The sequence below is a fragment of the Oryzias latipes genome, chromosome 14 (genome assembly GCF_053564925.1).
Source record: "Oryzias latipes strain Hd-rR chromosome 14, Olatipes_Hd-rR_3.1".
Taxonomy (NCBI): domain Eukaryota; kingdom Metazoa; phylum Chordata; class Actinopteri; order Beloniformes; family Adrianichthyidae; genus Oryzias; species Oryzias latipes.
Genome location: NC_136250.1, coordinates 20,189,977 through 20,201,599, shown reverse-complemented (window position 1 = coordinate 20,201,599; position 11,623 = coordinate 20,189,977). Strand labels below are relative to the sequence as shown.

General features: G+C 38.3%; 1 protein-coding gene across 3 annotated transcripts in view; it reads right to left on the bottom strand.

The window, feature by feature from the left end:
* Nucleotides 1–11,623, bottom strand: part of kdm6bb (lysine (K)-specific demethylase 6B, b) — a 38,797-nt gene continuing 27,174 nt past the window's right edge. For all 3 annotated transcript variants that reach the window (XM_023962751.2, XM_023962752.2, XM_078930643.1), the window contains 10 exons: nucleotides 11,049–11,254; nucleotides 9,003–9,139; nucleotides 8,849–8,923; nucleotides 8,627–8,775; nucleotides 8,436–8,550; nucleotides 6,730–6,917; nucleotides 6,498–6,639; nucleotides 6,304–6,430; nucleotides 6,044–6,214; nucleotides 1–3,528 (listed from right to left, as the gene is read on the bottom strand). In XM_023962751.2, the coding sequence (XP_023818519.1) occupies nucleotides 3,505–3,528; nucleotides 6,044–6,214; nucleotides 6,304–6,430; nucleotides 6,498–6,639; nucleotides 6,730–6,917; nucleotides 8,436–8,550; nucleotides 8,627–8,775; nucleotides 8,849–8,923; nucleotides 9,003–9,139; nucleotides 11,049–11,254 (1,334 nt within the window). In that variant the 3' untranslated portion in view covers nucleotides 1–3,504. The remainder of the gene's footprint in view (nucleotides 3,529–6,043; nucleotides 6,215–6,303; nucleotides 6,431–6,497; nucleotides 6,640–6,729; nucleotides 6,918–8,435; nucleotides 8,551–8,626; nucleotides 8,776–8,848; nucleotides 8,924–9,002; nucleotides 9,140–11,048; nucleotides 11,255–11,623) is intronic.

The following is an 11,623-nucleotide window of genomic DNA, read 5'->3' as shown; positions in this document are numbered from 1 at the left end:
TTTTGGTACAATGCAGAGACGTCTTTATTCCATCATTTATCAAAACATTTTTATTTTTATTATCTTGAACAACAATACAATATGTCACAGAAAATCACAGAGGGATTTAAGACAGGTCTGGCTCAGGTTTTCTTTTTTTTTTGTCCATGTGAGAATCTTTTGGAAACAAGTGCAGCATAAATCAAATAGACAAACAAAAATAGTTGTTAGGTCCTCCAAATAATACTGATGAGGAGGACGAGACGGGAGGAAAACCTTGACGCCATTAAAAAGTCAAATCCCTAAAAGTCTCTGCAAAAGTGTCAAGAAGTACAACTACGGTTAATGCTCATCGTAAAACCACTAATGCCACAGAAGAAGGTTATGAATTTCATACAACAGAAAAGAGATTTGAAAAAACCATAAGCGGGATCTGGTTGTTATACAGTACAAAGACGTGGTTCCATTGGTGTAATGGCTGAACTGCACTAAAACAGCTCCAAGCACCAGATTGTTGCTTCGAATAGCATCTTCTGTCGATGAAAGGGGCATCGGGGCAAAGAGGGGGTCTAGCACCATGAAAAAAAAAACCAATAAATTCAACTGCCCCCCCTGATTGCACTGCCCCTGTCCACACTACCACCACACTACAGCTTTGAAAATACCTTGTAGCCCCTCCTCAAGTGAAGCGTCCTTTGATATGCAATAAATATTTCAGAAACCAACCATTTACAGTATAAATAAATGTGACCATTTACAGGGTGTTTTCATATTCTCCATGAGGAAAAAATAATAATCCAAAAGACTGAGAAAAACAACAACAAAAGGAGGTATAAAGGAGGGGAGGAATGCCCCCCCCCCCATGCAGTAATTTAAACAGGATCATTTCCAGCTCGTGTTAGAAGAGAAGAAAACAAAATAACTTTCTTTTTTTTTAAGGAAACAGATCCAGTATGTACATGACAGGATGTGCACGGATGAAGGAGGGGGGCAGAGGTGTGCTCACAAACTCACCGATGAGGGGAATTCATCCAAACTGCTGCAGAAAAACAACAACAACAAACAAACAAAAACAGCCGTCTGTTCAGTTTATCCAGCTGTTTTCAGAACGTCTGAGGTTCCAGTTCTGAAAACAGGAAAAGGGGGATTCCTGGTACAAAAGAGGACTGGGGGCTGAAAACAACTGCATTTGTTTATCAGATCTTAAAAAGCTGGATTCTGTTTTTCACAGATGCAGTTGGCTTTTTTTTTTTTAAACATGAAATGTGTTAAAAAGCACGTCAGCAGTGGATCCCCTCCCCTCTGCACCCCATCCATCCACACCACAGTGACTTTCAGCCACAAGTTACAGTTTCTCACTTTCTACCGGAAGATTCCACACATGGAGAAAAAGAAACTCGTTGTTAGGAAATTCTGACATTTTAATCAGATTTTTATTCTTCCAAACTAACTTTTTTCTCAAAATTCTTGGATTAAAGTCAATTTATGATCATTTTTCCAAAGAAATCTTAAACCAGAGACAGATTTCTTTTAACTTAATCCCAAAATTCAGGGATTAAGGTCAATTTCTTAAAAATTTTCCCTAAAAAACTAAAACCAAAGTAAGAATTCTAACTTTTTCTCACCAAAATTCTTGGATTCATTTTTGGCCATTTTTCTTAAAAAAATCTAAAACCAAAGTCAGATTTTTTTTAACTTAATCCCAAAATTTAAGGATTAAGGTCAATTGTCTTAAAAAGTTTTCCGAAATAATCAAAAAAATTGGACTAAAGTTACATTACTCACTTTTCACCCCAAGATTTTTAGATAAAGGTTATTTACTTGTCATTGTAATGAGGAAATCTAAAACTTGTCACATTTTTTTCCCCTAAAATTCAGGGATTAAGGTCAATTTCTTACATTTTTTCACCATAAACCATTACCTGAAGTTTGATTATCAATTATTTGTTCAAACGTTCTTGGATTAAAGTCATCAAAGACCAATTTTCTTAATAAAATCTAAAACTTAAGTCCTTTTTTCTCAAAATTCAGAGATTAAGATCAATTTCTTACACATTTTTACCAAAACCCTAAAACCCAAGTTATTATTTTTTACTTTTTTTTAAATCAATTTATGACCATTATTAAAAAAATTAGAACCAAACTAAGATTTATAACCTTTTTTTTTCTCCAATTTCTTGGTTTAAAGTCAAATTCGGATAATTTTTCTACAAAAACTAAAACCAAAGTTGGATTCTAAATTTTTCCCATGATTTTGAGCCTAAAGTTTAAATTGTTAAAATAATTGTCAAAACATGTGAATAAGATTCTCACTTCTATATTCATTCATTTAGTCTCTGACATTTAGTGACTCTGACTCTAAATTTCCTTTTGTAAACGTTTCTTCAGATTTCTCAAATGAAATTAGAAATCATGACTTTTTAATTAGAATTTTGAGAATAAAGTTAGAGTTAGAACTATTCCTTTAAACTCTTTTTCTAAAATCTTTAAAAAGAGAAAATCAGAATTTCCTCACATTTGTTTTCTCCAGTGACTCTAATCTTCCTCCGTCATTTTGTCATCTAGAAACATGACCACTGTAATAAAAGAAAAGAGGTATAAACTTGGGATGTTTTTCCCCATTTTAAGAGTAAAAATGACACAAGTGTACGTCTGTTTTCTTTGTGTGCCATACAAACCACATTGAACATCACTTTGCTGGACACCAAAAACATGTTTTCTCGTTAAATACTTGATTTCCAACTAAGAATTTTAGTCCTTTAGGTCACCCGCATTTCAGAGAAACTGACAAAAGGTTTCCAATTCTTTTTTTTTTTTTGTGTCTAATACAAACATAACACCTCATTTGTGTATTTGATCTCCTCTAAATACAGTTCACAAGGCCAATGTGGTGTACTTGTAGGCTGGTAAAATGTTTTTTTTTTTTTTTAAGAAGAATAAATAAGATTAGATTAGCACCTCAAAGAGAGTTTACAGACAGGAGTTAGAAAATGTCAGAATTACCTGAATATGTAAAAAACAAACCAATAAAAAACATGAACCATTACGATGCTAAAGGTGACAATCAGCTACTTCTGTGTGAAGCCGTTCCCCTGCTGGTACGTTAGAATCACAGCCAACGAATGGACATGTGGAATAACTAGATTGGTGTCAGAATAACAACAATATTAAAAAGTTCTACTGACTTTGCATAAAAGTACCTGAATCGACACACAGAACCAGCTACTCGATGCTTCTGAATCACAGCAGTGTCCGTTGAACATACAGTATTTGACCTGATATTTCTTGGTTGAGGGGAACCAGTCTAGTCACTCCAATTGAAATCAGGCGTCCGGACTGCAGCTGGAACGGGGAAGACAGTGAGCTGCAGCCGGACCGGCTGAGTCTCCGCACCAGGATGTGAGATGTAAACGTGATTGGCTGATTGAGGAGAGTGTTTGCAGGAACGGAGGGAACGCAACGCAACGCTTGTGCTGCCGTTAGAGTTTTGGTTTATGGCTGAGAGGCGTGTGACGCTGGAGGCTCTCACTTTGTAACCGGGGGAGGAGCCTGAAAAACAGACAGCATAGTGGAGGAGTGGTTACCAACGGAAACAAACGCCTTGGATTCACATCAGTAAAGCCCAAAAGACCCACCAGCATCCACTGGTACCTCCTAAAAAAATGTGCTTCTCATGATCAAACAAACACTTTTAGGGCACAGGTTCGTTACAGTCCCACTCTGATCATCTTTGGAGTTATTTTCAGAGCGTTCTCCAAACTGGAACGCTCAAAAGTCCAGCGGACGTTTGGTTACGATATTACCATGTTTAGTCAAAAAATAAACAAAAACTGTTTTCTGCAGTAGTTCTTTCCAAATTCACTTCTGAATTGTGGGCGGGACCTTTGATAGGGTCAACCCCATCTCGCTTCACCCTTGCTGTTGCTGAGAGCTCTCTGTTTACACACCCTATCCGGCCGTACAGTTTAGAGCCAGATACCAGCCCAGCGGAGCAGGGAGCTGGTTGCCCCACCCATCGTATTTTCTACCTCAAAAATAAGCTTTTTTTTTCTAACAGCATTTTTCGTCTGCGCCTGATTCACCATTTGAACAAAGAAATACTCAGAAATGCCATATTCAGCGTAGTTTTCTTTTTCTGTGTCCTCAGTCATCAGAGGACAAACAAACTATGTTTTGTATTTTGAGCTGGAGGGTTTTTCCTAAAGCTGGAATGCAGCAGCCAATAAAAACAGCCTCTGTTGTGTTTTCTGGTATCCATAGATTGAAAATGTTGACATGACCAAAGGTTAAAAGACTAACCTGGATCCTATTAGGAGTAAGCTGGTATGTTAAAAACCTTCTCCTTCCATCCAGACCTCTAGCGTATTTGAAAGCAGACAGGAATTCCTGATGGGATCTTTGGGGGTCTGTAGATGTGGCCTTGATAAGCCTCTGCTGCACTTCTGCTTCTCTGGATTTGGTTTCACTTCTAAACTTTCACCGTCAATCAAACATCTTTGCTGAGAAGATTGACCTTCTTCAAAAAAAAAAAAAACTCCAACATTTAGATAAAACGAACCTGAGGTCATTGCTCTCTGCGTATTTGTTCAGTGCAGCTAAAAATAAAGGTTTGGAGCCAAACTGCTTCTGTCAGCCTACAACTTTGGGAAGTTTCTGATAGTTGGCCAGTGAGTTTTATATCAAAGCCGTAACAGTACTGCTGGAGTCGGTGGTTCAACGCCACAACTGACTCTACTGAGGTTCAAAGACACTAAAAAAAAAAGAGGCTTTAAGTGCAGAACAATAAAAGACTTTTCTTCTAAACAAGAGCAGCTTTTGAATAATTGTCCAATTATAAACAATTATTCTGTCTTCTTTTTCTGACAGAAGCTGACCTGAAGTTGCACCGAAAGTCATTTTATAAAAATCCCTTTCAGCATTTTTCAAACATTTGTCAATTGAAATAAAATGATTACACAAAAAAATGGAAAAAAAGAAGAAACAAAATAACTCAATATTTAACTAAATTATGAAAAAAAAAAAAAAACGATTCTAAAAAGTCTTCAATTTTGAAACACGGACTAAAAGGTACAGAATCTTTCCAACCCATAGAAACCCAGATCCAGTTTTCCTTAAGAGGATATGGAACAGACGACAGACCAGGTGGAGACCAAAGAACACATTTCTGATGCTCTTCTGTTACATTCAGGTCACCATGGGCTGAAAAGATGGAAAAATTAACAAATGATAATGTCTAAATGAAAAGAAAAGGGATGAGCAGCTGAAACGATTCTTATTCAATTTAAACAGTGCTTCAAAATGTAGCTAGTGCCAATGCTAAAGCAGAAAAAACAAATATTGAAATACTAAATATGAGCCGGAAATTGAAAATACATTTGAAATTTGTATAAAAAGTTCCAAAACTGCTTAAAAAAATGATCCCTAAGTTTCAGCAAAGGCACGAAAGACTTTGTTAAAGAAAGTTAAAGAACCTCTAGTGCACTAAAAACTAAAAAATAGTTCATGTGAATAAAATTTCAACAGCAGAAGTTCAGAAATGGTCAAAAGTTGTTTATTGATTCGCACTAAGAATAAAAAATGCTAAAGGTTAAATTAGCTTTAAACCATTTTCCAAAAGCAAAAACAACAACGGCAGCTGAGAAAAGGCTCCATGAAAGACTAAAAATGAATCAAATGATGGAGGAGAGTTGAGGACGGCTGAAGGAAGCTAAAAACATTTGAAATACATGCTCCCTGTGTCCAAATGTGTTTATTTTTATTGAGAGTTAAGTAAGGACACAGAAAAATATCAAATTCTCTTGAAACAGTTATTAGGCCAATGATAAAACAAGTTAATCACATCTGAAATCAAAGTTTTTGAGATGAAAATGTCAAAACCCGTAAAAACATTTAGTTTTTTATGACAAGGCAGAAAGTAAAAATGAACATTTTGACAATATTTAACCTCCAAACTCCATTTGTTTGGTACTAGTGTTGAAGTTCATGCTTCATGGGTTTTGGACACTGCTAGCTTGAATCAGTAGCTTATGATGCTAAGGAAGTGAAGGGACACGGTGATACTAACCAGCACAAAGTTGTCGTAGATTCTCATCAGATCCTCCGTTCGATATTGTTCTAGCACCACGACTCCAGCCAGAGAGGAGCTTTTAGCTCGAGCGCAGTCCTCACAGTGCACCTCGTAGGTCCTCTTAGTGCTGCTGTCAGTGGTCACAAACAGCAGGTTGAACACCTCCACCTGCACAGAAACAGCTCTGTTTGTGGTGCATTCAGGAGGAGGATGATGATGATGATGGAGGAAGAGGAGGAGGAGGAGGAGGGACTCACATCGCATTCGTTGCAGTAGTAGGCTGGTTCGTCCTTCACACGGGGCTGGAAGCAGATCTTCTTTCCGGCTGCCACCAGCTGCTCTCTCAGAATCTGGATGTGCTTGATGGACTGCATCAGGCAATGTCTGCGAGGAACACGAATGAGAACCAAGCAGTTCAATCATGCAAGAATGATGCAGATGAACGCCTTACTTTATCATCTTGAAGGTGTCCTCATCGGTGATCTTGACCAAGCGAGCCACATTCCATGAAACGTGGATCATGGGAACTATTGACTTGACCTTTTTCACTTCATTCCACTCAAAGCGCTCCAGGGCCAGTTGATATTGGTACGCTGTGGGAGCAAGAAGTCAAATAGTTTAAAGATAGAAAAAACCTTTTATCTAAAGATGTATGTTTTTGGATCTTCCTTGATGGAACTCACAGTTGAGCGGTCCGACATTCCAGGCGATGTTGTTGCACCAGCCGACAGCCTGAACCCAGTGAACCGTCCCTGCATTGATCCAAACCAGGTCCCCCGGTCTCTGGATGAAGCGGTACACGGGGATGTTGGAGCTGTAAAGATCCTCAAGTACTGGCCACCAGGACCCTGTGAGGTAGTCCACTCCATGCCTGTACAAAAAAAAAAAAAAAAAAAAAAAGCATTTGAAGAGGTTTATCACTGCTGTAATTACAACACTAAACACCAGATGGCAGTATGGAATCTTTTTCTGTTTCCAAAGGAACCTAAATAAAACATTCATTTAAAATTGAAAAATAATCAACTGATAAGTAACTATTAATTGGTTTGAGCAGTTACACCAGAAACTCTTCTTTCTAAAAGCCATTGTGGGATTTTTAAATTTGTATCATTTGTGTATTGGGGGGGGATTTGGTTGTTTTTGGTGCTTAAAATTGTACATTAAAAGTTACATTTAAAGAAGTAAATATACTTCTTCTTCTAAATGAATGGGGTACGCAGAGCGCTGATCGCATGGGACGTTAAAGTCAACATTAAGAAATAGGCATATTGAGAAAATAATCATAAATTGATCATTTATTTTACAAAACCAATAAAAACATTTTAGACCAAAAATAGTGTGTAAAAACAAGACAGCGTGGCCAAATAAGTCACTTCAATTTTTGTTTGGCTCTTTTCCCTCCTCTGACTTTTGAACCTATTTTTCTTTGCTCATTAATTGCGATTAATTACAGACAAGTTAGCGCTCAAAAAAAAAAAGTTACTTTAATCTAATTTTTAATCTATAACTATTTTTGAGTTGTCAAATATAAGAAGCCTAAGGTCCAGCTGTTTACTTGCATGAACGTTTTAATTGAACTCAGCTGATCTCAGTGCACGTCTGTGTCCCTGTCAGTGGTCCGTGTATGCAGCATGTGCCGCGTCGCTGCTGTGCCCTCATCAATGTGCGACTTTGTAGTTCTTCACAGAACTCCCTCAACGCCAAAAATGTTATCTATTATGTAAGGAGTAAAGCCCGATAAGGTGTTCCTTCTAAATGAATGGGGTACGCAGAGTGCTGATCGCATGGGACGTTAAAGTCAACATATATTTAAAAAAAAAAAAAAGTCAACATATATTATGGATTTAATGTTGTAGTTTGTGGTCAATATTCTGTGGATTGCTCAGAAAGATTTCCAACTGTTTTTATCTGTTAAATTAGAGCACTCTATGCCTGATGTTTTGTTGTTTTTTACTCCTAAATATTTGTGATAATTAAAAACCCTTGTTGGTGTAAAAGCAAAGGTTGAAAGTTGCTATATTAAGAAAACTTCATAAAGCCACTTTTTTGTTGTAGTTTGATCTTTTCCTGCACCACAATGCCACAAATTTAAATGAAAAGACCTCAAAATTAGGCTTTTCACAGCAATTATTAGGTTAGAATTAAAATAGTTTTATTAATCGCACAAAAATGTATTGCATGACAGCACTACAGTATCGATATATCTTAAGGCTTTAAAATATAGCCATTTTTTAATGTGGGCGACAGTTCCTTAATAAAAAGAGATTCCCTGTCTGAAATATTAGTATAAGTCGGTGTTTGATTTATGGCACAACTTTGAGCTGATTTTTTCTTGCAACTATGAAGTAACAGAATGTCCAGAAGCTGAGTCAGCACTTTCTGAACTCACTTTTCACAGAATTTGTTTATCGTCTCCCAGTAGTTTTCATGGACCGCAAACCACTCGCAGTCGCCAGGTCCGATGTTGATGTTGACGGAGCAGAAGTTGTTGTTCTCCTGATGACCTGGAAAAAAAAACAAAGCTGCTTAATGAACAATATTCCTTTTTATACACTCAAACAGACAACACTTTTCGCTAACCTGGCGTGCGGCTGCCCGGCACCTTCATGTACAGCTGAACGGTGTTCATGCCCAGGATGGTTTGTCCGACCAGACTCAGCATGTTGCTGTTCGATTCCACTCTCATGAAAGCCGGCAGCTTCAGCAGCTCCTGCAACTGAGCCTTCCACCTGAACGAACAAACACGCTCAGTAACGCGATGAACAAATCACACCGCAGTAAGCTGGGCAAAGCTGGTCTCACCTTTTAGGATCAGAAAGGTCGATATTGGTACCGAATTTAATGATCTTCCTGCTTGTTTTCTGGTCAGAGAAAAAGCTGCGGAGAAAAGTGATTTTCCCGGTTATTGCTGCATTCAGAGAAGATTCGGACGGAGCGGCGGGTGAAGGGGTCTAACCTGGGCGTGCTGGTCACATGAGGGGCAGAGGTGGCCTTGTTGGTCACTGAAGGGGGATTGCCTTTGCAGATGGTGAGTGTTAGAGCAGCCTTCACAGTCTCCTCCTCTTCATCTTCACTCTCACTTCCTTTCTCCTCCTAAAACACATCTGCATGAGCTTAGCGGATTGCTGAAAACTTCCAGCAGCTTTGCACTAAAAACCTACATCTGTGTTGTGTTTTTTTATATAATCTGGTTAACATCTAAAGAGATTTCAATCTCAAAGGAATTGTGGGTAGATTATGGGTCATCAAAAATTAACCAAAAAAGATTTGTTTTTTCCCCCCAATTGTAGTCAGCCAATCTTCGTCGCCCTGAAGTACGTCACTTCATTGACGTGTAGAATGGCACACGCGTGTTCCCACTACACTAAACGCTCCGCTAGTATATATGGAGTAAATTCCAGAAAGGTGTGAGCGTTCAGCGACAGACTCCTGACAATGGATGTTGCCACTAATGTGCCATGATTTATTCTTTACTGATCCGCTCAAAATGAACCTCAAACATTATCAACAAGCTGTTTAAGGAAAAACAACAGAGGACTTTATGTTGTAATCTCAAATATTCATCAAAATTGATCAACCTAAATAATTCAGAATATATGGTCTGACTCAGTTTAAAATCTAATTTTCATAATAAAGCAGTGTAATTTATTACATAAATATAGATAGAGTGGGTCAAAAAAGTATTTTCTGATTTTTACAGAATTTACATTCTCCAAATCCTCTTCTGGATCATCCAAATGCTCTCTAGCAAACTTTAGACGGGCCTGCACATGTCCTGGTTTTAGCAGGGGGACACGTCTGGCACTGCAGGGTTTGAGTCCCTGGTGGTGTAGTGTCTTACTGATGGTAGCCTTTGTTACTTTGGTCCCAGCTCTCTGCAGGTCAGTCACTAGGTCCCCCTGTGTGGTTCTGGAATTTGTGCTCACCGTTCTTGTGATCATTTTGACTCCATAGGGTGAGATTTTATAGGGAGCCCCAGAGGGAGGGAGATTATCAGATTTCTTGTATGTCTTCCATTTCCTAAAAATTGCTCCCACGGTTGATTTCTTCACACCAAACTTCTCATCTATTGCAGATTCAGTCTTCCCAGCCTGATGCAGGTCAACAATTTAGTTTCTGGTGTCCTTAGACTGCTCTTTGTTCTTGGCCATAGTGGAGTTTGGAGTATGACTGTTTGAGGTTGTGGACAGGTGTCTTTGATATAGATAACCAGTTCAAACAGGTAACATTAATACAGGTAATGAGTGGAGGACAGAGGATCCTCTTACAGAAGATATAATGTACAAATAAATTCTGTAAAAATCAGACAATGTGATTTTCTGGAGTTTTTCCTTTTGTCTCTCATAGTTGAGATTTACCAATGATGAAAATTACAGGCCCTTCTCATCTTTTTAAGTTGGAGAACTTGCAGGATTGATGGATGACTAAATACTTTTTGGCCCCACTGTAAATTTATAGATTTTTTTGGAGCAGGTCATTTCAACAGTAGCTAGGACGCCAAAATCAAGCAAAATTTGATCGATTTCTAGCGTTTGAATATAATTGGATCCAGTTCATTCCAGAATAAGTCTAGCATGTATAAAATGTTTCATTATTATAGGAGACAAGACCAGGATACACCAAATGTACAGCATGCACGATAAAAATGGTTGATTGTGTTCAGTTAAAGACAGCTGTGAAGGGTCTGGCCTTTTTTAGGCCCTAAAACCCCAAGGATGTGGGAGGGGGGAGACGCAATACAAGTTGCTTGGTAAGATAAGTAAAAGCCACATTTGCTTAATGTGAGAATGACTAAAAGTCTCAGATAAAGCTGCCAAATGTGTTCCTAATCTGCTCTTTTTTATTTCTGGACAGAAGTAAAAACTGAAAACAGTGATAAATTCAGGAACTTTGCAACATGTCTGCAGACAACAAAACACACTACGTTTAAATCCTAAGAAGTAAATGCACTAATTTGATGACTCAGGATGAAAATGTGCTTGGTCGGAGAAAACGTCTTTACCTGCAGGCTCTCCTGGAAGCTGGAAGCCTGGTATTGGGCGTATTTTGAAATGGTGGTGTGCGAGCGGCTGCTTTCACAGGGCCACGTCTGCACAGAGCCACTGGTGTTCCAGTTCTCATCAGCGGGTTGCTGAACTTGAGTCCTCACCTCCACGGCGTGATCCGAATTAGCTTCCACCAGAGATTTGGTGGAGAACAGACCGAGATCTTAAGTAGAAAAACATTCATATAAGTTAGGAGGAATCCTTTACTAAAGACAAATACAGCGCTCCCTCTTTTATAGCAAAGACGTCAACTTGATTTTTTTACAATTATTACTGAAGTTTTAAAGTTAAGACAGACACGAACATTTTCACACTTTTCTCTCTTGTTTAAACTCTCAAAGTTCAAGATTATAGAATGAAACCCTGATCATGATAAAAGATGTATGTAAATGTGTTAAATTCTTACAGAACATAAGTGCTGTAAGAATAAAAACAATCAGCGAAACAGACCTTGAAAGGTGAACCGTGATACAGCGAGTGAACCCAGTATGCCCTTCTCATAGTTCAAGACACTGAAACTTTTTCTAGAGCA